Genomic DNA, 26,658 nt, shown 5'->3' with positions numbered 1-26,658 from the left:
GAGCATGTTAGCCCGTAACTCGCTTCCTACTGCAGGGTTTCTTGTACCTTGCTCTGAAGCATAGAGCTGGTTGGAACACCTTCACCAAAATGTTCTGTTTTGTTGAAGATGTATTGTCTTTGGGAGATCCAGTTCTAGGCCCTGCTCTGTGATGTGATGTGAGCTGGGATGAAAAGTGCTGCTCTGAATCAGGTAAAGCAGGGGCTTGATCCTGGGTCTCCCACATCCCGGGCGAGCACCCTAACTGCCAGGCAAAAAGAAGAAAGAGACAGACAGATGTACACCCATCCCCTCTCCGCAAACACAATTCTGTTTGCACAAAAACATTCAAAAGGTTTTACTTTCATTCCACTGCCGAATGAAAACAAAACAAGCAGAATTTCAAAAGTTGCAGTGAAATGGAATTGTCATCCTCCAGTCATTTCTCCTGAATCCTCCGACACTTGAGATTGGATTAGATCAGTGGTTTTCAAACTGTGGGTTGCAACCCAGTACTGGATCACGGAATGGAAGGCACTGGGTCGTGGCGGCTCTGGTCAGCACTGCTGATCGGGCGTTAAAAATGCCGTCGGCAGTGCTGCCCGGATAAGGCAGGCTAGTTCTTACCTGTTCTGACACTGGCACTGCACCCCAGAAGCGGCCAGCAGCAGGTCCAGCTCCGAGGTGGTGGGGCCACAGGACTCTGTGTGCTGCCCCTGCCCTGAGCACCGGCTTCACATTCCCATTGGCCGGTTCTTGGCCATTGGGGGCTCGGGGGGTCAGTGCCTGCGGCCGAGAGCTGTGTGCGTGCCTCCGCCTAGGAACCAGACCTGCTGCTGGCTGCTTCCAGGGCGCAACACGGTCCACGGTGCCAGGACAGGCAGGAAGCCTGCCTTAGCCCCCCCCTCTGCGCTGCTGACTGGGAGCCGCCCGAGGTAAGCCCGTGCCCCAACCCCCTACTTCAGCCATGAGCCCCCTCAAACCCGGAGCCCTTTCCTGCAGCCCAAACCCCTCATCCCCCCACCTCCACCCCAGAGCCCTGACTCTCTCCCGCACCCCAACCCTCTGTCCCAGCCCTGAGCCCCTCCCAAACCCCTCATCCCCAGCTCCACTGGGTCACGGACATTAACAATTTTCTTCAACCGGGTTGCCAGAAAGAAAGTTCGAAAATCACTGGATTAGATGGACCATTGTTTGAGCCAATTTGGCAATTTTCATGTTCCTGTGGAGAAACTATTTTTTCCCTTTAAAAGAGAGACACTGCAGGAGTGAAATGTGTTTAACTGGGGGCAGAACATTATGCAGATGAATTAATAGAGAAAGGAGAAGGGAAGTCAGTGTTCTGACTTATCTAGATGACACACACTCCCCAACTGTTGACTGGCACTCTGTGAAAAGCTCAAGTGGGATGGCAAATCCAAGAAGAAGTGAAGGGAACATAGCATCTCTACCCATGATTGTCCAGAGTTGGGCTACTGGCTAGTAGATCTGGGAATTGACAAATCAACTATTAGATGAACATGTGGCATCTGTAAACCAGGCATGTTACTCCAGTCAATTGTTTTGCAAACATTTGTATCATCTTATAAAGTCTGATGTTCTCCACTACTCCTTTATTATATATGATTGAAAAATTATCCTTTTATGCTACAAGGTAGCAAATTGTTGAAAACCACTGCAACTAATGAGATCTAATGCCTCATCTGTTCATCTGATTAAAATGTGCTGGAAGATTATCTGTCCAGTGTTAGTGCCTAGTAACCTAATGCTGTCTAGGAGACACAAAGCTTTCTCTCTCAGTTTTTATGCCGAAGGTTATTTGTTATGCATATTTGCTAGGATTAGTGTTAAATTCCCCCAGTTGTATTTAGTAAGACTGTGATTTCTTTTGTATGTTGTCTCTGAAAATTAATCCTGACTAACCCCTAATCTGCAGCTTTGATTTGATTTGGCTTCTTACTGCACTTAAATATGTACTGTCCCTGTTTGGAGAGTCTTTAAGAAGTAGCTCGTTTCACTATTTCACTTGGATTTTAAAGTGGTTACTCTTTTAAAAAAAAGTCATAAATTTTTGTAAGCCGCTGAAATGACTGTCTAATTAATTCTTCTTTCCTACCCCATATACTCAGAAATGTGAGCACATAACCCCTTCCACTACTGCAGTTGGCTGAAACCATGGTCCTGAACAGTGGGAGTTTGCCACTCTATTGCTCTAGGGTTGCCATCTATTTGGGTTTTTTTCTGTATTGCTCCATTTATATTCTGCAAGTGCATTGTTGTTAGGAAAAGGGCATCTGTCTATTGGTTAAAGCAGGGCAGTGGGAGCCAGCACTCCGGGGTTCTAGTCCCCACTCTGCCACTGATTTGCTATCAGGCTTTTGGCAAAAAACTTATCCACTCTGGGCCTCAGTTTCCACTGCTGGGAAGTGGAGATGACAATCCCCCCATTAGAGATGTGGCGTGTGGCTTAATATCTGTTTGTGAAGTGCTCTGATGAGATGAGTTGTTATATAAGCACAGTGGTGGTGGTGGTGGTAACAGTAGGTTATTCTGCTGAGATTTTAAACTGGCCATGTCCATGGTGGATGCGAGGTCATGCAGGCGGAGTGGAGCAGCGAACTCTTCAAAATAGCACCCTCCATCCTGTTCAGCATGATACCAGACAAAACCATGACCGGTTTTATATCTGTACTGGCCAGGACAGACCTTGAAAAAACAGGACTATCCAACTTAAAAGTGGATGAATGGCCTGCCTAGCCAGATTTATAAATTTGCCCATTGGCCTTTTCAGTGGGGGACAATCCTCACCCTCTTACTCTGAATAGTTGAGGAAGCTTATCATGAGGAGGTTTTTTGGGGGGAATTCTTCTCCCAGACATTTTGCTATGGGAGAGGATGACATGGGCCAGTGAAATTAATTCCATTAGTTCAGCTTTTGAAATGCTGTAGTAATGAGTGATCTTTCTGGAATCACAAGAAATTCTGCAGCTAGGATGAAATCAGGAAGTGCCATGGGAGAAAAAAGAAAAAGAGTACTTGTGGCACCTTAGAGACTAACAAATTTATTTGAGCATAAGCTTTCGTGAGCTACAGCTCACTTCATCGGATGCATTCAGTGGGAGAAAACTACATATTGCTAGATCTGTCATGGTTCATTATTTAAAGAACTTTGTGCCAAAGGAACTGGGTTAAAGTGTTCCAAACATGTCTGAGCCCTTCTCACTAAGTAGTCTTCTTCTCCCCCACAGATGAACAAAATCTTAATAACCTTAGTAAAGAAGAAACACAAAGTTGAATGGTAGAATTCCAGTATCCTTTATTCCTCTACAACATAGATTTTACTAACTGCATTTAAAACTGGTGAGGATAAAAGTCCAGTAGAAAGCAGGTCTATGTTACCCTCAGGCCCAGATACATGATGAATATTTAAACAAACAGTGTGCATGTGCCAACCAGATAGACTGGTGAATGGCTAACTTATTTATTGATAAAGTTTAAAAACCGACATCTTCAGCCAATGGTATAACTGCTATTTCACAAGTAGTTCAGCCTTTGCTATTCCTCTGCTTCTTCCCTTTCTTCCTTGGCTCCTCCCAAAAATGTGGCTGTTGGTTGCAGGAATTTAGAGGATGGAGGATCCCTTCGTCTTTTCCCTCTGCAGCTGTCCTGTAATCCCTTAACTGTTGAAGGTAGAATGGTGACAATTCCCTACTCTGCCACAGATTTCCTGAATGACCTTGGGCAAGTCATTTAGTCTGAGTCTACACTGCAAAGCAATAGGGCTCAAACCCTGGGTCTGATCTTGACTAGGTCTTGAACCCTTCACCCCCACGGTGTCCTGGGATCCTAGGTCTGAGTCAGTCTGAGAGATTTGTTTGTAGATGGAAAGGGGGTTTGAGCTCAAGTCTGAATCTGAGCCTGTTCTCACATTGCAATGTAGACATACCCATTATATCTCTGTGCCTCGGTCACCCCCTCTGTATAATGGGGATAATATCAACCTACCTACAGGGGTGTTGTGAGGTTAAATACATGAAAAATTAGGAGGTGCTTAGATACTGTAGTAAGGGAGGGGCATATGAGTAATTAAGAGAGATTGCCAGACAGCTTCCAGACATCTGGGTTCTCTTTCTGACTCTACCTCAGGTTTCTTGTGTGACCTTGAGCACATTCATCTCTCTGTGCCTCAGTCCCCATAGGGTAGATGTTATCCCAATTTTGCCAATCTCACAGGAGTATTGTGGTGATGCATTTATTAATGTTTGTGAGGCACCATATCAAAACATACCTTGACACCAAAAACACTCTCTCCACTCATTTCTAAATGCCAAAATTCCAAACAGCTGTCCCCTAGCCAGATGCCAGAACCTCCAGCTTTCCCTCAATAACAAAAATAGGTCACATTTTGAAAATGGGAAATTTTGGGGAAATCCTGTGAACACAAGTCCCATCCCACCCCACTTCAGTGGGTTTGTTCATTGGTAGATATACTCAATAGTAAGTATTTACAAGAACGGGCTCCAGAATGGCGTGGGACCATATTTTTCTCTGTTGTAACTCCATGGAAGTCCATGAAGGTACATCAGAGATGAGCTTTTGTACACATTTAATTAATCATGTTTGTTACAGTTGTGCCTAGGGACTAACCAAAAATGGGGCCTCATTGTGCTGTACTTACGCAGAATGGTAGACCGTCCCTATCCTGAGGAGCTTGCAATCTAAATAATATTTTAAATGGCTGTTTATATAAATGGAGTTTTGGGTGAAAATATAGAGTGAAGTCAATGGCAGTTTTGCCATTGACTTCAGTCTGGCCAGGATTTCACCAATCACATTATTCATACATTGCTGCAAAAAGTTATTTCAACAACTGAATGAAAACTCATTTGGAGAATCACCTAAAAAGGATGGCTTCAAAAAGGTTATGATATCTGAGTTCTGCTCTGCTGCATATTTCAGCTTTACAGAGATAACATAAATGCTGTGTTTTGACAAGAAAACAGGTAGTATATGAAGTAACTGCTATATCTATATACCGTGAATTTCTTTAATTGTTTTGTGAATGTGTGTGTTTGTATCTCCATAGGGCTAACTGGAAAGATTATAAATGCCATCCTTGATGGGGGATTTGAAATCTCAGCTTTGCAATTGGTAAGTATCCTCATGCATTTTATATGTTTCTGTTTTCCATTTTAACTGGATCTAGAGCAAAGTTGCGTGATTGCCATTTTCTTTAATTAAAAAAAATCTCAACATAGGAACGTGGGCTGTCAAATTAAAGACTGTATTGGGTAGAATGTTGGAAGCTGGCACTTCCATGTACTTCATGTACTTCTGCATCATGTGATGCAGAATGAGTCTCTGTCTTAAAGGTTTTATACTGCTGCCCCTCATTGTAGTGTATGAGTGCCTTCCACATAAAATCAACAGCAATAACAGAGTCCGTAGTGGACTTCATTGAGTCTCTGGTGCCTCTCCCTTTTTTAGGATCAGAACTTTTGGGGGGTATGTTTTTGTTTGTTTCTTTGACTGGGTGATATGGTCATTGGAGGGTTGTTTTCATTTTGTGTTTATATTTTTTTGGGGGGGACAGTTATTTTTGTAGATGGGGTGTCAAGGTTGTCAACATTAGGATTTTTTTTTTCTTTTAAATTTATGGCTGGTGTATCGCTGATGGGTGATCTTGAACAAGTCCAAGTCACTTTGCCTCTCTGTGGCTCAGTTTCCCCATATGTATAATGGCAGTAATGATACTGACCTCTTTTACAAAGCACTTTGAGATCTACTCATGAAAAGTGCTAGGTATTAATAATAATAATCTGCTTAAAGTTTTTTTTATAAAACATTTAGTGTGAATTTAAGATAGGATTTTCCAAGTTGCCTAAGGGATTTTGAAAATCTCACCCTTAACACTTGTGAACACCTTTGAGACTGAAATCATCTATTTGGCCACAGAGCAGTTTCAGCATGGGAAGAATCAAAGCAAACGTTTCCCCCACATAACCACCACTAATATGCCTCAATCTTGATCTGGAAGGACAGACTCTAGAGTTCAGAAGGTAGTTCAGCCTCCTTGGTCTATTTGCGTGCTCATTGAGACACAATTAACAGAATCAGTTAGTGCAAGCTGAGGTGCTGGGCTTTCTAATTGAATTTGGAATTTAGAGTACAGTTATGGTCAGAAAAGGAACCGTGTAAAAATGGTCTTATTGAATCCATCCTGCTCCCGATTTATCTTTAAGTGGCATCTGCCAACTTCATGGAGAAAATACAATATTTATTGCTTAGCTATACCGGCTTGCTGGGCTGTTGAAGAATGATCTGGAACCTATCTGCCCCATGCATCATCAGCAAAAGAGTCCTTCAAAGCCTTCCTTCCTATCACAGGGGAAATCATCAAAATACTTTACGGTGTAAATAAAGAGTATGCTAAATGCTTGCTGGCTTTTTCTCCTGAGACAGTTTAGCTAACATTTTCACCCTTTTCCTTTGCATAGTTCAACATGGAACGTGCGAATGTGGAAGAGTTCTATGAGATTTACAAAGGTGTTGTTGCTGAATACACTGTAAGTATCAACTAGAAAAGAATCTACTAAAAAATAAGACAGCAATTAAGAAGAAGTGGTCATCGCTCTCTGTACTTAGAATTCTAGTCACAATCCTATCTGGCTTCTGATTTTGATCACTCCCTGAGTTGGTCCAGAATGAACTAATCCATCTGAAATTCCTCATGTATACTCCTGAGTCAGGAGAATTTTTTGTGGGAAAAGTGGAGGACCATTGGGCCAAGATATTTATGGAATAGATCAGATTGGAAAAACAGAACTGAGCTATTTCACTTTGGTAGAGCTGATGTAATGTCTAGTTTTATATTGTTGTTGAATGTCCTATTTCAAAAGTGGTTTGGCCTAGAAACTCTGTATGTATTTATTCCTTTGTCCTCAGTGGGTCCTGGGGCGTTTGAGTATTTTTATGATGGTTGGGCGGTTAATGTCATATATAAGTTAATCTGTCTTTTGAATCTCTGTGAAATCGGTGTGGTCCAGTAGGTATATTGTAACCTCAGTGGGGACTGATGTCTGTGTACATTGTAATGCCTTTGAGCACTGGCACTGAAGGCTTTCTGGGTGCAGGTGGACCAACGGGAATATAATAAGGTGACTTGTATTTCTGCAACACCCTCCCTCTGAGGATTTCAGTTCACTGTGAAAACAATAGTGAAAAGAGACTTACAATGTCCCTGTGAAGTTGTAGCTGTGTTAGTTTGTATCAGCAAAAACAATGAGGAGTCCTTGTGGCACCTTAGAGACTAACAAATTTATTTGGGCAGAAGCTTTTGCGGGCTAAAACCCACTTCATCAGATGCATGGAGTGAAAAATACAGTAAGCAGTATGTATATTACAGCACATGAAAAGATGGGAGTTGCCTTACCAAGTGGTGGGTCAGTGCTAACAAGGCCAATTCAATTAAGGTAGAAGTGGACTAGTTCTCAACAGTTGACAAGAAGGGGTGAATATCGGGAGAGGGAAAATTATCCCCACTTGGTAAGGCAACTCCCATCTTTTCATGTGCTGTAATATATATACTGCTTACTGTATTTTTCACTCCATATGTCTGATGAAGTAGGCTGTAGCCCACGAAAGCTTATGCCCAAATAAATTTGTTAGTCTCTAAGGTGCCACAAGGACTCCTCGTTGTTTTTTCCTGTGAAGTATGTAAGTTATCCCTATTTTAAAGATGGATTAAGGTACCAGCACTCCAAAGGGATCTGGCCATTTGACTTTTATGCCTCAGGGAGTACAAGAAGTGTGTAAGGGTACCTCAGGTTGATCACTTTGGAAGATCAGGACTGTAGTGACACAAGAGTTTGGTGGCAAAATAGGGAATGTTAACCAGGTCTCATCTCCCAGACCTGAGCCTTAGAACTAGGACAAAGGAGGATCTGACAAGATAGGAGAACTGAATGTACCATAGCTCAAATGTGAGCATATCTATATGGTCTGATGCAGATATCGTATACTCTGCAGTTGTTCTAATCTCCAGAGAAGTCCCTGTGGTTGCATCAAACTACAACTGCTATTCCATCTCTGCACCTCTTTCATACATTCTGTACCCCAAAATATTTGGCATGGATAAATAATTCAATATGAGAGTTGACCAGAAGGGAGAGGGAGATTTGAGAGATCAGGACAAGAAAGAAGAGATTTTGTTTAGAGTCTATTTGAAGCTAAATTTATGAGTCAAGACCTCCTTCAAGCCCTCTATGCCTGGAGCACTCAAGTGAAGGAAATGGGATTTCCCCAGGTGCAGGTCTGGTCTTCTCTGAGGTAGAGAGATATAGGAAATCTAGTCTAGCTAGATTCTAGTGTAAGAGAAGGCACTTGCACCAAGAGCAGTGAGATAGTGCCAGTGCTAGGCAACTGAAAAGGAGCAAGGAGGGAAGAAGGAGGAGCACCTAAGTCAGGATCTGTCCTCCATATATGTGACTCAGATCTCTAGGACTTTCCATCCTGTTGTGTGGGGGGTTTTTTTTTATGACTTAAAAATAATCATCATGATGTGTGAAATTTCAGGGCAGAAGTTGTTTCATATTTAAATGCCAGCTTCCTTTTCAAGGGTCTTGTCCTCATTTCCTAGGGATCATCATCGGTTATTCAGACATGGGCTTAGCATCTAACTATAAAATGGTCCTTCATGAAAGGAGAAATTGAAATAATTGCCAAAGATTCCAGCTTTGCTGGTGTTTCGTCCAACTGCCTAGGGCAGGAGTCCTTAGATAACTGTTAGAAAAAAACAAACCACAGATGATCGCTTTGTAAACACAGTTACACGTTTTGAGATGTGCCATTATGCTGAGTACTGCTAGAGCAGGGATCCCCAAACCGTGGTAGGTGAGCTTGATGTTCCATCACAGCCATTGTTTAAGAAGGTGGTATATGAACCAATGAACTTTGGAAGCAGCTGCACTAGAGCTTGTTTCATAGTAATAATACCATCTAGCATTGCACTGTAGCTGAAGGCATCTGGTCTTCAGCCTTGTGCCTCATAACGCAACCTAGGAATTTGGAATAATCTCACCCCTTGTTGAGTGCTTGTCTTCCTGTGAACTCCCTATAATCAAAGTTCTGGGGTGAAATCCTGGCCCCATTAATGTCAAAGGGAGCATGCTATTGACTTCAGTGGGGCAGGATTTCATGAGTGATCTCAAAAGGGATCTCATTGGGAAGTTGCTCTCATTCTGGAAACATAGCATTTGAATTTAATTCTCTTTGCATTTAATGTTAATTCTTACATGCTAGGGATAGGCATGATCCAGGTTTTTCTGCCACATGCCTCATCTCCTTGTTACCCTTTACTTTCTTGTTCTCTGCTTGCCACCGGGTTGACCTATGAGCAGCTCATTGCTGAGTGCTAGAATGGTGACATCTTAGCCTGTTCTCACCAGCTTCGCCCATTTCCTGTTCCTGTCTTCCCTTTTCCCCATCAGTTGCAATTCCTTTCTTTTGTTTTGTTTTAAAAGTTTCTGCTCAGAACTCTAGGTGCGCACACACTCTACAGTCTGTGTTATGCGGGAGGTCAGACTAAATGATCATAAGAACCCCTATTAATCTTGTTAGCAAACTACAAATTGGCACCAGCGGCTATAGTTAAAACTCACCTCCCCAAATTAAAACTCTCCTTAAAGAAAGAGGCAGTGTCTAAGGGAGGTAGGACTTAAAGCATGATGTAAGTTTATCAGCTAAAACGGACAACTTAGTTTATATTGACTACGTAGGTGAGGTGTTACGTGTCCCCTTTGGGAAATGCTGCTAAGTAAATAGGTCGCTCCATTCTGAACCAGCTGAAGATTCTAAGGCTATGTCTACACTATGTACCTTACGATGGTGAGGTGCACTATGTGGTTGCTCTTTGTTGCTGGGAGAGAGCTCTCCCACCTCCAACGAGGGGTGGTAGCTTCATCACCAGACGTAGCCTAAATGTTCTTCAGGTTTAAACCCAAGTACAGCAAATCGCAGTAACTTAGTCTGAAGGTGACAAAGCTATGGCTTTCTGTAGCAAGATCCATATGAGGAATGAAGAGGTTGCAACCTCAGGCTAAATGCAGAGAAATAAACATATTTTGGCAACTGCTGGTACTTGGGCATCCTGAAGAAGTTAGGGATCCAACTTACCCTCCATGTTGTGAACCTGAATAACAAAATATGGGTAAATTATCTCAACTAAGGATGCTGATTATACCTTTTGCCATTTCTTCCTGCTGTTTTCCCCAACATTTCCTAATAATTTCTTCTTGTTTGTGTTTGGATCCAACTTTTATGTGAAATACAACTCTTGGTAACACACTAACAAACTGACATTTGTTTTCATCTTTTCCTCTTCCAGGAGATGGTTACAGAACTGTGCTCAGGGCCTTGCATAGCACTAGAGATCAGGCAGCTTGATCCTCAAAAAGTATTCAGAGACTTCTGTGGGCCTTCTGATCCTGTAAGTTACTTGTTTAAAGAGAAATATTTGAAAGGCGATATTCTATATGTCAAACTTAAACATTACAGCATTGCTCTGTTACTGTATGTGTTTTATCACTTCCTTTGAAACATTTAGCCATTGGACACTGCTTGATTGAAGCTGGATGCTAGACTAGGTGGATCAGTGGTCTGAACCTGTAGGTAATCCACCGATCCTAGGTAAACAAAGTAATAAAATTACCAAAAGAATACTTATGTGAAAATACAGTGTCAAGATAAAAGTTATCTTGGTAATTGTTTTCATCAATTTTCACTGGACTGCAAAGCACTACAACAGTTAATCAAAAACAAATGGGCTGATTCTCTTTTCAGGCCAGAGTAAATCAGTGTTACTCCACTGAAGTCTGTGGCTATCCCCTGGTGTCCAACTGGTGAGAAGAAACTCTCAGGGTATGTCTACACTGCAAAGTAAGCCCATGCTTGAGCCCTCCTTGTGTCTATACTGCAATTGCGCTAATCCAGGGCTTGGACTCAGGGTCCCAGGTCCCTGGAGGGCCCAAGCTCGAGTTAAGCCGGGACCCAAGTCTGAGCCCTTTTGCTTTGCATTGTAGATGCGGCCCTGCTTGATTCAGGTCCCTGGTGTCAGCCAGAAGAATCCCACAGTTCTGTGGAACAACTTCCTTAGTTCTCTCTGTTCAAGCAATCTGCAATCCACTCTACTGAAAACGGAAGCCCTTTGCAAATGGCAGCAGCTTAGGTCAGCATTAACCCATTCTCTTCTGATCACTGATCTGCAAGCACACTATCAGAGAACCTCCTGGGTTGCAATGGAGAGTGAACTGATCGAGCCTTTTGCAAAGAGTGTTGCTTCCTGGTAATGTGCAGGGCAGGCAGTAAAGTTTTCCGACAGTGCACCACGGTCCTAGGGCTAGAGTGACCATATTTTGGGGGAAAGGGAGGATGCTGGAATGTGGTTATTTTGACTTGGGTCTGTGCACTGCAGTGTGGATGTCAGAGCCCAAGGTTGTAGCACAAGTTAGAAAACTCTTAACATAGGGTTAAAATACAATGTAGATGTTCAAGCCTAGAGTTCCCTAATACAGATCAGCTGACTCGAGTCCCACTAAGTCTGGGCTCATAGGAGATGAGTATCGGGGAGGCATGCTGGGTCAAATGCCCCCGCCCGATTTCTGCTTGGCCTGGAGGGCAGAGGGGTGGAGGGAGAGGAGCTCTGTCCTTCTCCCACTGCTCCTGTCCTTCAGCACACTCAGCCCTCGACCCTGGCAGTCAGGCCTGTGCGGGGAGTGGAAGGGGCAGGACCAGCCACTTCTCACACCGTCCGCTCTGGGTCGCTGCTCTGTGCAGCGCAGCAGCTGCCTGAGAGAGAGCCTGGCTGGGGAGGTGGCAGCAGTGAGCCACCCTGCCCGCCTAGGCCTGGCTGCCAGGAACAGGGGCCGAGTGAGCTGGAAACATGCCGGGGGGAGAGGGGACTCCAGCTTACTCGGCCCCTGTCCCCGGCAGCCAGGCCAGGGGTGTGGGGGTGGCTCACCGCTGCCACCTCCTCAGGCAGCCACTGCGCTGCACAGAGTTAGCAACCCAGAGCAGCCAGCTTCAGCACGTGAGAAGTGGCTCCATCCCATTTCCTGCCCGGTCCCAACTGCCAGGGAGAGCAGCCAAATGTGCCAGGGTGGAGGCGCAGCAGGAGAAGGGGAGAGCCCCTCCCACCCACAGGTAACTGGGGGTCAGGAAAAGCGCGGTGGCCCTGGGCTGGGCGTAGGGCGGGTCGCTGGGCAGAGGAGACGTGCGGGACAATCACATGTCCTCCCCCTTTAGATTGTTCCCCTCAGTATCAGGAGGTAGGAGTCGTCTATGCCTGGGCTTACATTACATTGTAGACATACCCCCAGTCCCCATGTTCATTGTAGGAAACAAAAAGCTTGCATTCTGTAGCCCTGCTTGTAATATGATTATTTTATAGGCTTTATTATGTATTTATTTGAGTGCCATCAATGTACATGATGCTGTACAGAACAGAGAGGTAGAGACAGTCCCTATCCCAAAGATCTTGCCATTTTTGACTAACCAGACAATAAGGTGCAGACAAAAATACACCAGATTGCATCCAGAAGACAAAATGACAATCTCTAGGCAATGCAATCAGGGCTTTGTATTTTAATATTATGGTAGGATGTTTTAGTTGTAATTTGGAAGTTTCCAATGCCCAGTATTTTATAGATTTACACTTGAAGAAGAGAACAACTTCTTTAGAGTTTATTGCTCTGTAGATTCACATTTAACATTAGAGAAGGCAAATATTGGGGGAATTATTCAAATATTTTTGCTAATTTCTAACTCTTTTTCCATTTGGCCATGTTAAATGTTCTGTTTCATGTACTCTGTTACTCTAATGTGAGCAGAGCATAACCCCAGTTATTTGACCTATATTTAAATGAAGGTCAGTCACCTCTCTCAATAGCAGTTCACATAGTACACTGCTCCTTTGGTTATCCCAAATGCCATTAATGGAAGGTTTCTAAACACTTGAACTCTTTGAAAGATTGGGGTTGTCACTTTATTTCGTTTTTGTTTTTCATGTTTATGCTGGTTTTGTTTAATCCTTGGCATGATACTGCTGATACTGGAAGGTGTCCACAAACTAGCAGTCTTAAAGTTATTAAAGATAAATCCAACATGCTCATAACACTTGTAGTTCTGTATGATGATAATGGTTATAATTTAATCTCCTGTTTCAGGGCTTCCAGCAGAGATTAGGAAGGAATTTTTTGCCCCAGTGCACAATTATAATCTCTGCATTTTGAATTTTGTTGGGTCTTTTTTCATTCTCCTTCCTCTGAAGCATCAGAGATTTGCCATGGCTAGTGAGGGTGGGCTAGGCCAGTAGTATAAGGCAGTACAGAAAATCCTTTGTTTTAGATGCCTTGCTGGTGTTTCTTGCTCACATGCTCAGGATCTAACTAATTGCCAGATTTGGGATCAGAAACGAATTTTTCCAGGTTAGATTGTCAGGGACCTTGGCTGTATTTCATCTTCCTCTGCAATGTGGGTTGTGAATTGCCTGCTAGAATCATCTCGGTATAGGGTATATCTCATCTACTCAATTCCTGGCCATCACAGGGCCTTGGTTGTGCCTCAGTCTTTCCTATTCTCTGCCTGTGGTACACCTCAGTATATTCTCCTGAGGAGTAAAATGTTTTGGTTTAACTGAAGTCATTAGGCTCAGTTTAGGTGGAATTTAATTTCATGTGATATACAGGAGGTCAGACTAGATGATCTAATGATCTCTTCTGGCCTGAAGCTCTATGAAGCTATTTATCTAAGGTCTTCACATAGCTTCCATTACCATAGTATCTGAGTGAGTCACAATCTTTAATGTATTCAGCCTCACAACACTCCTGTGAGGTAGGGAAGGGTTGTTATCCCCATTTTACAGATGAGGAAGTAAGGCATAGAGAGACTAGTTGATTTCCCCAGAGACACACCAGAAACTTGTAGCTGAGCAGGGAATTGAACCCTAGTGTCCGGAGTCCCAAGCTAGTGCTCTAACCACTGGGTCATCTTGGATATTTGTTTGTATGGTTCCTTTTTACCTGGTAGCAAAACTATGTGTAGAGTGAAAATAAGCATGATTTTACATGTATTAGAAACAGATGTCTTAGGTTTTGGACATTGGCTTCATATTGCTTGCTTTAATGGTATGTTAGAAGTACACAACATATCTATCTCCACTGTTTGATTTAAGGTGATTCTTACAATAATTCCTTATCCACATACAGGATAAATGCACAGGGGTAGAACTGCTTTCAGGAGTGTCTTTGCTTGCAATTTATCTGTTTAGTTAGGTAATGTTTGCAGCTTGTCCTTGACAAAACGTGGTTAAAGTATCAGATTTTTTATCATCCCTAATCTACATAGTCAGGGAAGCTATCAACTAAACATTGTGGTTGCAATGTCTGCCTCTGGTAGTGGTAGCAGAAACCAGAAAAGCAATTTCCTGTCTAACAAGGTTATGTACAGAGTCTTAGAGCTTCATGAGCTGATATTTTAGTGCTTAAAGAGAGGGAAAATATTTAGTGTCCCATAAATAGTACATTGTCATTCAGAGATCTGAATTCGTGTGTGTGTGTGTGTGTGTGTGTGTAAAATAAAAAAAATCTGTTTTTGTCCTATACAGTTCAATTATCTTGAACAATTAGTTTCAAGCTTCATTACTTTTAGATTTAGTTTTCTGCTCAGTGTGGGGTTTCAGTTTTGATGTGAAAATAACATTTTTTTTATTTTAACATTTGTTGACTGGGAAAGATTTAAGTGTTTTTCTTATTCTCTCATATAAATGCACCTTTTCACATTTAGTTATTATGTTTCTGATCAATGAGGTGTTTTTTGTTTAAGCTTACTGTGGTAACTTTCAATCAGCATTGCTGTCCAGGAGATAAAATCCTGGAGCAATTCTAAAATCCTGGGGCAGTGCCAATGTCCTTTGACATCCTCGGGATAGGAGGACCTAAATTGACTCTGATTTATGAAGTCTAGTGACCTTCACATGTGTGAAGAAGTTTGGTATATAAATACCAAAGTTTAAAGGCATCTGAGAACAGCCAATCAAGCATTTATGGAGCATGTTCTTAACTACTAATGTTAACAATGCGCTGTGGCATGTTGTGCACTCGTGTTCATATCTGATGCACTGCTTCCTGATATAAAAATACAACCTGCTATAGACCAAGACAAGGGCAAAGTCTGGAATTACAGCACAAAACACAAAGTTCCAGCTTGTGCCACCCTTGCTCATGTTGAATAGTCCCTTACTCCACTAGTTGTCTCGTTTGAAGTCAGTGGGATGGCTCTTGAAGTAAGGTGCTACTCAAAGCGAGTAAAGACACTGGACTCTGACCTATATGGATGTCACCTTAGTTTATCGGTGGCAAATTGTCTCTCTGATATGTAACTAATGTAATAATTACTACAAATGTGGCAATTCACATTGTTAAAGTGGGTCTTAAAGACCCTAATGATAACATCTGCCTGAGCCTGGCGTAAGCATCCAGAATGGTGTCCAGCCACGCACATTCTCTGCCAGTGGCATATAATAGTCTAGTCTTCTGTGGGCTGTAATATTTAGGTCTCATTTTGGTTGCTGGGTTTAGAGTACAGGTGCTGTGTGGAGTCGGTGGCCGGTGAGATCAGACTACTGGCCTTGAAATTCTATGATGTCAGTAAAGTTGGACAAAAACACATGAGGCCTGGGTTTCACATAATCAAAATGAGATTGTTGTTTGGACCTCACTCTCATTTTATCTGAGCCCCCAAACTCTGGGGGTGAGGAGGAGTGAGGACAAGTGATTAACTTTCAGTGGTCCCCAAAATGGAGACGGTAGGAACAGCTCTAAGTGCACAAAACCAGTAATTAGTGCACAGTGCTAAAACTGGAATGAAATGTGTGCCATTTGCTGCGACTGGATTATTTTTGGTGGCACTTCAAGTGAGTAAACTTCTGCAAAGGAAAGACTCTCTCATTGTAAAAGGAATATCTTGTTGCCATCGGGGAAGATTTCAGACAGAAAACGTGCTGTTTTGTTGTTGTATACGAGCGTAGTCTGTATGCTGGGACAGCATTGCCAAAGATTTTAGTGGATTTTGTGATATAGGTATTTGTTTACAAGGAACTGGGCTAAGACCAACCCACAGTTAAAAATACTGTAACTGACCTAACTGTAGGGATCACTGGGAGTGTAGTGGTACAACAGTCCCTTGTAAATATTTGGTAGTGTGGAGGGAAATGCAGTTACAGGGCATGAAGTACAGTCTGCACTCCAGGCACTAGGTTCTACAGATTTTTGCCCTCTGCTGGGTTTTTATTAAAGACTCACACATGTCCGGTAAATAACCAGTGAGTCGTTGCTAGAGCTGGCAAAGGGAAAAAGGTGCAGATACCCTTGTTACAATGTCTTAGACAAATGACAATTAAAAATTATCACACTAGTTTGTAAATCCACCTGTAGGAGGCAATCAAGTAGAGAGGCACAAGGATATCCTCTCCCCTTTCAGACCTAGTATTTAGGGTGCTCCTGCTAGCCCATTCATCTGTTAGAGGGCAATTAATTATTGACCTGTGGAACCCACTGGCCAGTTCCCTCATCTGTGGTCTCGTTAGGGGCCTTTCCTTGTTCTCCTGTCAGCCAGCTACAGTGGTTGCCTCTCATTGTCTACGTTGGGTTTTCCTTCACAGCCAATTGCCAGTATATTGCCTGCAACCAGCTGCTGTCACAGTCCAACCCTCTGTCTGTCTCCTTGAGCCTGATCTTCTGTCACGCCTTGGTCACGCTAGGTAACAGGTGGATACTGAAAGGTGTTTCTACAACTCCGAGAATGACAGATAGCCCAATCTTTTCGCTTCTGTTTGTTCTAGGGGGCTAGTGAGTTGCCCAATCAGAGGCCAGCAGGTTCAGTACAATGCCAATTTTAATATTTTTTTCTTCATGCTATTAAAATTATAACCCAGATTTTCAAAGACAGATGCATAAATTTGGGAACCAAGTCCATATTTGGGCATCTAAATAAAAATCTTGATTTTTTTTTTCCCAGAGGTGCTCAGAACCCATTGAATTTGTTGGAAGTTTGGACTTTGAGCACGTATGAAAAATAAAGCACTTTTATGTAGGTGCCTGAATATGAATTATGGATGGGATTTTCAGAAGTGTATGGGTGACTTGAAAGCACAAGTCCCTAAATCACATAGGCACTTTAAAAACTCCGCCTCTTAACTTTAGACACCCAAATTTGAAAATTATTTTTTATAATCCTGGCTGTAATTATACCATTTCATTTATCTGTTACTGTGGTTCTGATGCACAAAGAATAGTACTTTGGAGGCAGATTAGGGTAGACCCTAACTTTGTCCTCTTGCCACTGGTACCAATAGAATACATTGATTATGCAGCCATGTCACTTTCCTGAATCTTGTTTCCATTCGATTATATATAGTATATAGTGTCTCTGAAATGCTGTACTAGCTGAGTTAACCCATCATGTCTCAGACTGTAATAAACAACCAATCTGCAAAAAGAAAACAGAATTTAACAGTTGACTTGCAGAACATTTTCTCTTTGCAAGTGACTGTCAAACACTATTATAACTTTGTAGTTTATATTGAACTGGTCAGCCACTGTAAAGATTTTTTTTCCCCCCAGGTCTATTTGCACCCCTCATTTCCTCTTCCCACATTACTCTATCTCACAGCCACCATACACAGTGACTTCAAAGGCCCCACAAAATTCCCCAAGTCAGCTGGGAGCATTGGAGGCAGCATGCAGGATTCTTTTGTAAAATCCCTTTGTTTGGCTTCTGCAGACCTAGAAAGCTATACCCTAAAAAAGAAGGTAAGTTAACCACCAAGGCCTTTTCTCAGAAGTGTGTTGATATTAATAACATTATAGAAACATAGAAATGTAGGGCTGCAGGGGATCTCAAGAGGTCATTTAGTCCAGTCTCCTGTGCTGAGGTAGGACCAAGTATACCTAGACCATCCTTGACAGCTATTTGTCCAACCTGTTCTTAAAAACCTCCTATGATGGGGATTCCACCACCTCTCTTGAAGCCTTTCCAGTGCTTACCTACCCTTATAGTTAGGAAAAACTTTCCAACTCTCCCTTGCTGTAGATTAAACCCATTACTACTTGTCCTGCCTTCAGTGGACATGGAGAAGAATTCATCACAGTCCTCTCTATAACAGTCCTTAAAATATTTGAAGACTATCCTGTCCCTCCTCAGTCGTCTTTTCCTTAGATTAAAAATGCCCAGTTTTTTTAATCTTTCCACATAGGCTAGAAAACTTTTTATCATTTTTGTTGTTCTTTTCTGGACTTTTTTCAATTTGTCCACATCTTTCCTATAGCGTGTGGGAACTAGACACAGTAGTCCAGCTCAGGCCTCACCAGTGCTGAGTAGAGAGGGACAATTACCTCCCATATGTTACATGCGAAACTCTCTTATTAATACATCCAAGAATATTACCCTTTTTTGCAATCACACCATATTGTTGGCTCATAATTACTTTGTGATCCGCTGTAGCCCACAGATCATTTTCAGCAATACTACCAGCTAGCCAGTTATTCCCCATTTTGTGTTTGTGCATTTTACTTTTCCTTCCTAAGTGAAGCACTCGGCACTTATCTTTATTGAATTTCATCTTGTTGATTTCAGACCGATTCTCCAATTTGTCAGGGTTATTTCAAATTCGAAACCAGGTCACAATGCCATACGTTCGCTGAAATTTGGCCTGGCTGCCCTTCTGTCATGCCAGGAGGCATGCCAGCCTCCATCCCCATTTAAAAAGTAGAGGAGAAACTATCCTTTGGTCCGTTTTCCCTCCCTCCCTCCCCCCCAGCACCTATAGTGGTAAGTGCTCAAAATGTTATATAAATGAGAGAAGGCTTTGTGATTGTGGTGCATGTAACTGTGTAACTTGTGATTTTGTTTCCCATGTACTGCACCTTTAAATATTTGTCATGCAAGACAACTGCCACTCTAGGATACTGAGTTGATGCAGCATGTTGCACCAAATATACATACCAGGCTTTCATGGAGGCTTTTGTTTTGGTCTTTTTTTCTGTTTTTCTTAATCTAAAATAATCCATTTGTGCTGAAACTACTATATATGGCTGTCCTACGTTTATGGAAAAACATCGTGAATAGAGACAGTACATCACAGAGGAGTTAAGTGACAGCAAGTCCATGACAGAGCTGGGAGTAGAACCCCAGATTACCTGACTCATTTCCTTGCTTTGATAGCATGAAAATTCCCCCAGATTGAGCATAAATAACCTCAGAACATGGGGATGGAACTGTAACAGGAAGCAGCTAAAGAGACATTGCCAACCACAGGAATTTAACAGATACATAGTTCTTAATTTCTGCTGGTCATGAAGTCACAGGGACTGGTCTATGCCCCGGTCTATACCCAATCTCCTGGGAATCACCCCTTTAGTGTTCCAGGCCCCACAGACCTTCACAGTTCCACAGAGGCAGGCCGCTGGCCTCCAAGACTCCAGCGCCAACAATCCCTGTTTCTCACCATGGCTCCCTGCAGTGAATCCAGCTGAATCAGACTCCTGCGGGAGGCTAGTACTACATCCATTCAGGGCACAATGTTCTCAGTGAGTATTTGCAATGACACAGGCAGTCTTTTCAAAACAAGGTAACAATTTATTAGTCACCTGGGTACAGAATCTGAAAGTCCATAGGTTAGCACAGGGAGGCAGAAATTAAGCCATAATCCATCCTGGCCAACCCAATGCCATGATGAGCCAGACATGTTTTGACGGACTCCAACTCCAGCTCTCTCCCCCTGCCCCCTTTTGTCTCCTCTGGTCTGGGCTCCTGAATCCCTCCAAAAATACCCCTCTTCTTCCATTCACCTGACACCTTGTTCTCCAGCTCAGTTCACAAATCCCGCTTGCTGGGGTTTCCTGCTGCTAGGTGTTGATTGTTCAGTGGTTGGGGCATCTCTTTGTCTTGCTGGACCTTCTGTTTTCAGCCAGTTTTTTAATGACTCTACTCATTCCCCGCCCCCCAGACAGCCAGGTGACACAGATGACACCTCTGGTCTCCTGCCCTGTTCCAAGAGCAGTGTTAACCTTTTTGCACCCACGGGGTAGCAATGCAATGTACAGAGGGAAATTGAGGCATGCCTAGGATTCATAAAAATGTTACAGAAACACTGTGTCACCCTGCTCTTGACCCTTTGAAACTCTCTTCAAAAGCAACAGTTTCCCCTTACTAGTTTTGGTTTGTCTATGTCAGTTCCACCCCAAGGAGCACAAACTTCCATAGCTTTTTTGCTGGTCATAAACATAAAGGAAAGATATGAAGACTAGTAAGAGTCCAATATGGCTCCATCAGGAGCTCTTTAATTACCTGAACATCATAAAAGAATCTTACAAAAAGTGGAAACATGGACAAATTTGGCCTGTTTGGGTTTCTTGCCCTTCTCCCACTCCCCTCCTTTTGCAGTCCTTCTGGTGCCCTTGCTTACCATAGATATTTATTAATTGTACTATGGTATTGTCAAGATGACTCAATGAAGATCAGGACTCTGTTAAACTGAGTACTGTACGTACGTGTAGTAAGAAATGGTTCCTGCCCCCAAAGAGTTTACAGTCTAAATAGACAATACAGACAAATGGTGGGACAAAGGAAATATTATTCCCATTTTACAGGTGGGAAACCGAGTCACCAAGAGATTAAATGGCTTGTCCAAGGTTGCACAGGAGGTCTGTGGTAGAGCTTGGATATGGACCCACATCTCTCAAATCTCTGTCCAGTGTGTCTTAACCCCAAGACCATCTTTCCTCTCTAATATTTATAGATTTCCATGCTTTTGTCTCCTCTAGTCTGGACTACTGTATATGTTTTGCTTAGAACTGCCCTTGAAAACCACCTGGAAGCTTCAGCTTGTGCAGGATATTGCTGCCTGTTTCCTAAGTGTGCTGGGTCACCATGAGCATATAACACTTGTGCTTTGCACTGGCTCATGTGGTTTCTCAGTGCAATTCAAGGTGTCAGTTGTGTTCTCTAAAGCCCTAAATGGTCAGAGGGACAGCTTCCTGAGAGTCTGCATCTCCTCTTATGTCCCATCATGAATGGTTAAGAATGGCTGGGGAATTCTTACTTTTGGCCCCTGTGCATAAACTCTAGAGGACAGCCAGCATACTTAGCTGAATGCCCACATCTGTGAAACTTGCTACTTCTGACCTTTTTCAGCACCTGAGTTTGGAAGACTTCAGGGTACACTACAAGGAGTAGTCATGTAACCAATCCTTTTGTGCCTAGAGGAGTCAGTGCTGAGGATTTGATTTGGTGGTGGGTGGCCAGTGGTTTTCTGGTTGCTTTGTTGTTCAACTGAATCATCATAGAAGAGAATCAGACTGACTATAATAACTGTACAGCAATGCCTTTCTAAAAGGACATTTGTGAAATGATTAGGCCTCATTGTCTACAAGAGAAAAACATGCAGAGGAAGATCTATACCAGAAAAAAAGAAATTTCAATGTATTTGAGCACTTTCCAAAATCAGGAAGTGTAGTTACTTCTTAAAAGGTCTTATTTTCAACAATAGAATGTCAGTTACATGGTTCCGTTTTCCAAAGCAAGAAATGTTGTTTTTTTTAAAGTCTGATATAAAAATTTAGGTTTTATCATATCATGTAAAGATATGTATTAGGAAGATATTCATAAATTGAGTAAAGTTTAAAAAGAAATTCAACATTCGTATTTCAGAAAAGTAGGAAGAGGCCCATGACTATTCAACAAGGCATGGTTAAAGGATTAGAAAGCATGCCTTATAGCCAGTGGCGGATTAGCCACGGGGCCAGCAGGGCCCATGCCCAGGGGCTCCTGCCAATTGGGGGGACCCGGAAAAATGGGTGCCCCCACACCCTGACCGGCTCTGCCCACCCAGCTCTCTTGCCAGGAAGTGGGGTTGAGGCTTGGGGGCTTACTGAGCTTGCCCTGCTCTGCCCACTCACCCGGCACTCCAGCTGGGGATTGGGGTCGGGGCGCAGGTGGCTTGCCAGGTTTTCCCCGCTCTGGCCACCTGCCCAGCACTCCAGCCAGGGAGCGGGGTCAGCATGCGGGGGCTTCCCTTGCGGGGGCAGGAGTACTGGGTGCATAGAGCAGGATAAGCGCCCATGCCCTAACTCTGCTCCCCGGCAAGAGTGCCAGGTGGGCAGAGCAGGACAAGCCCCTGTGCCCCAACCCCGCTTGGCGTGCCAAGCCCCCGTGCCCTGACCCCATTTTCCTGGCAGAAGTGTGCGGGGGGACTGCAGGTGGAAGGGGTGGGGAGGGGCCCCCACTTGCTCTGGCCCAGGGCCCCACAAAACCCCAATACACCCCTGCTTATAGCAATAGACTCAAAGAGCTCAATCTATTTAGTTTAACAAAGAGAAGGTTAAGGGGTGACTTGATTATATTTTATAAGTATTAGGGATGTAAATATCCATTAAAAAAGTTAACCGTTTAAATAATTAACATTATGTCATTTAAATGGGTAACCGATTAAAGGGAGAGGGGCTGGGGCTGCTTGGGCCGACTGGGGCTGCTCCGGCCAGCCGGCCTACGTGGGCTGGGAGCTAACGGTTCGGGTCAGTTAACTGGTAAGATTAATGCTTACCAGTTAACCGTTTAGTATTTTACATCCCTAATAAGTATCTACATAGGGAACAGAAATTTAATAATGGGCTCTTCAGTCTATAAGAGTAACATGATCTAATGGCTAGAAGTTGAAGCTAGACAAATTCAGAATGGAAATAAGGCATAAATGTTTAATGTTGGGAGTAATTAACCATTCTCCATAACTGACAAATTTTTAAATCAAGATAGAGTGCTTTTCTAAGAGATAGGGTCTGAGAATTATTTTGGGGAAGTTCTATGACCTGTGTTGTACTGGAGGTCAGACTTAGATGATCATGATGGTTCTTTGTGGCCTTAGAATCTATGAATCTGTGAACAAAATCAATGAAATGTAACAGCAGCAAAGAGGTAGCTACTCTACAGAGTTAGAAGGATGGGTTAAAATGTTAATAAACATGCTGATTTAGACAGAATACAAAGCATGGATCTACAGCCTCGATGTCAGCTAGAAAGGAAAAAGAAACTATACAGCTAACCTGTCACCCAAATTTTTAATTAAAAAATACGTACACATTTGCTCATGGGAAATTATAGTACTTTGATAAGGTACTTGATATTTTCTCAGTAAAGCTGTTCTGTTTAAGTACTCAAGGATCAGTCTTGGGATCAATCTTATTCAATATTTTTATTAATGACCTTGGCACAAAACATAGCAATGTGCTAATGAAATTTGCTAATGGTACAAAGGTGGGAGGCATCGTCAATAGAGGAGGATCAGAATATTTTACTGGAAGATCTGGGTGACCTTGAAGACTAGAGCGACAGAAATCAGATGAAATTTAACATTACGAATTGTTTTTGTAGATTGGAAGAGCTTGGATTGTTTAATCTTGGGGGGGAAAAGAAGACTGAGCGGGGTATGATTGGTCTCTGTAAATAAATTAGGGTGGTAAATACCAGGGAGGGTGAAGAGTATTTAAGCTAACGGACAATATTTTCGTAAGAACAAATGAATGCAAACTGGCTATGAACAAATTCAGGCTGGAAATTAGAAGGTTTCTAGCCATCAAAAGGGTGAGGTTCCGGAACAGCTGTGTTGTTTCCCCCCACAACAGCCAAGTGCTAAGAGAGAACTGGGCAAATATATGAGTGCACTCATGTGACAGGATTGCTTGTGATGCTAGAGGGCAAGGCTCAACAGCCCTGGAGCTCACTTCTAGTTTATATCTTATTTTCCTAAACCTTGTGCTTCAGAGTTTCAGTGAGCCAGTGGCAGGACTCAGGAAGGGGACACCCCCCACCATGTATTCAAGGAGGCTTTTTTTCTTTCCTTTCAAGCATCAGGCATGGCCACAACTGGAGATGGGGCAGTGTGGGCTGGTGCTCTGAGGTGGCACCGCTTATTCGCTCTCTCAGGTGCTTCACTGGCTGGTTCTTGCTCACATGCTCAGGGTCTAACTTATTGCCATATGTGAGGTTCGGAAGGAATTCTCCCCCAGGTGAGATGGGCAGGGACCTTGGGGTTTTTTCGTCTTCCTGTGCAGCGTGGGGGTGCGGGTCACTTGCCAGGATTATCCAGGTATATCTCAATCATTTCCCTGCCATTGCAGGGGCCTCTGGCACTAGGCACCTTTGTCCCTTCTATTCTCTGCCCGTGGCACATAGTCTAGTCTCCTGAGGGCTCATTTACTTTGGTCTCATTTTGGTCGTTGCGTTTAGTGTGTGGGTGTTGGTCGCCTGGGATATACAGGAGGTCAGGCTAGATGATATAATGGTCCCTTCTGCCCTTAAACTCTATTACTCTTAACAACTGAAAGGGAGGATAGTCCTTATGGTTTAAAACACAGGATTGGGAGTCAGGAGATTTGACTTCTGTTTTCTCTGACCTCTGTGTAACCTTGGGCAAATTGCCTAGTCTGTGCCTCACATTTCCACATCTGTTGAATGGGAACAATGACATGACCCACCTGCCAGGGTTGGGAGCATCTCTGTGGCAGATACTATGAAAGTGCAAAGAATTATTAGATATATTTGAGGGCTAAATACTTATGTACTTTTATACTGTCTTATAACTGAATTGCCTGTGTGACATTTTTATGTGATGTGAAAGATGACCATATAAAAATTAGAATATATAATCATATAATGTACAATGACTCCTTCAAGCAGCTAAGCTTGTTGTCTTCCTTGTCTAGTGTCAACTAAGCTTGTTGTCTTCCTTTGCCTAATGATCACTGCTTACGCATCTACAGAGAGACACATTAACATGTATGAAAGGCAAGTATAACTCTTTGACAAAGAAGAAATTTATATAATCAGTTACCCCTTGAAACAGCACAAGTTAAATTAAAAAAAAAAAAATTTCATTCAGCCACAGACCATTGTCGGCGAGAGTAGCAAACAGATCAATAACAGGCAGCAGTTACTATGTCATGCTGTCTATGGAGGCCTGTAATGGAAAGGACATGATTGAATTGCTTAAATGTTATTTAGAGTCAAATATCTGACTCTGTCCTTTCAATTTTAATTGTGCATATGAGCAATTGCAGATCTAATGAAAAATCTGGTACAGACTGTCCCAAGGCCTATTAGCTAGGTGGTTTAATGATTTCCTTATAAGGGTAAGCTTCCAGAGTCAGATTCTTCTGATATTGCCTCTTTGTGATGATCTGATAGTACAACAGACCCATAAAGTCTACAGATTTAGCCAGTTCAGGATTCCCTTCTACCTTTAACACCTCCCTATGCTACTGTCTGCCTGGCCCCTAGTGTAGGGGGCTCATTAGGGGAAGTACCTACAAGGAGCAGGATATGACCAGCGCTCCATTGTGCTCTCTGAGTTTGCTCTAAACTACACAGTCACCAGTGTTGTGCAGAACTGCCAAAACTGTGTCCAGTGTGTATTGGGTACTGCTGAGAATCTAGACCCCAATCTCTAAGGCCTGGTCTACAGTACACGATTATGTCGAATTTAGCCACGTTAGGTCAAATTAAAACTAAATCCATCCACCCAACCAACCCAGTTTTGTCGACTTAAAGGGCTCTTAAAACCGGTTTCTGTACTCCACCTTGGCAAGGGGAGTAGTGCTAACATCGACATCGCTGTTCTGGATTTGAAGTACTGTGGACGCAATTCGATGGTATTGGCCTCTGGGAGCTATCCCAGAATGCTTCATTGTGACAACACTTTCAACTCAGATGCACTAGCCAGGTAGTCAGGAAAAGCCCCAGGAACTTCTGAATTTCATTTCCTGTTTGGCCAGCATGGCGAGCTCATCAGCATGGACGGAACGGGAGGTACTGGATCTGATCGCTGTATGGGGAGAAGAATCCGTGCAGGCAGAACTCCATTCCAAAAGACGAAATGCCAATGTCAAAATCTCCAAGGGCATGGACAGAACCCTGGGCTGGCTGAGCGGGGCCGGCGGCCAGGACCCCGGCTGGCAGGGGCCGGTGGCCGGAACCCCAGACCGACAATGGGCTGAGCCCGCTGCTGGTCTGGGGTTCCAGCCGCCGGCCCCGCTCAGCCCACTGCCAGCCTGGGTGAACGGAACAAAAATCAGCACGTGTGCTGCAGGTTGCCGACCCCTGCATTAAATGAGCGTGATGTGAGGAGGTAGGAGCGCGATGAGAGGAGGCAGGATGCAATGCTGAGGCTAATGGGGGAGCAAACTGACATGCTCAGGCGACTGATGGACCTGCAGGAAAGACAGCAGGAGCACAGACTGCCGCTGTAGCCCCTGTATAACCGCCTGCCCTCCTCCCCAAGTTCCATATCCTCCTCACCCAGACGCCCAAGAACGCGGCGGGGGGACGCTACGGGCACCAAGCCACTCCACCCCAGAGGATTGCCCAAGCAACAGAAGGCTGGTATTCAATAAGTTTTGAACTGTAGTGTGGCCTTGTCCTTCCCTCTTCCCCTCATCCAACACCCCACCTGGTGCTTCCCTCCTCACCCACCCCTCCCGGGCTACCTTGCGAGTTTTCCCCCTATTTGTGTGATGAATTAGTAAACAATGCATGATTTTGAAACAATAATGACTTTATTGCCTCTGAAAGCGGTGA

The 26,658-nt window shown here is 43.4% G+C and overlaps 1 protein-coding gene across 7 annotated transcripts in view; it reads left to right on the top strand.

Annotated features, from left to right (window-relative positions):
• Nucleotides 1-26,658, top strand: part of NME7 (NME/NM23 family member 7) — a 155,924-nt gene that overhangs the window by 88,604 nt on the left and 40,662 nt on the right. For all 7 annotated transcript variants that reach the window (XM_043538626.1, XM_037908768.2, XM_037908779.2 and 4 more), the window contains 3 exons: nt 5,066-5,130; nt 6,477-6,545; nt 10,364-10,465. In XM_043538626.1, coding sequence (XP_043394561.1) covers nt 5,066-5,130; nt 6,477-6,545; nt 10,364-10,465 — 236 coding nt within the window. The remainder of the gene's footprint in view (nt 1-5,065; nt 5,131-6,476; nt 6,546-10,363; nt 10,466-26,658) is intronic.

This window comes from Chelonia mydas, chromosome 1 (assembly GCF_015237465.2).
Source record: "Chelonia mydas isolate rCheMyd1 chromosome 1, rCheMyd1.pri.v2, whole genome shotgun sequence".
In the NCBI taxonomy this organism is placed as follows: domain Eukaryota; kingdom Metazoa; phylum Chordata; order Testudines; family Cheloniidae; genus Chelonia; species Chelonia mydas.
This window is presented reverse-complemented; position numbering and strand designations above follow the sequence as displayed.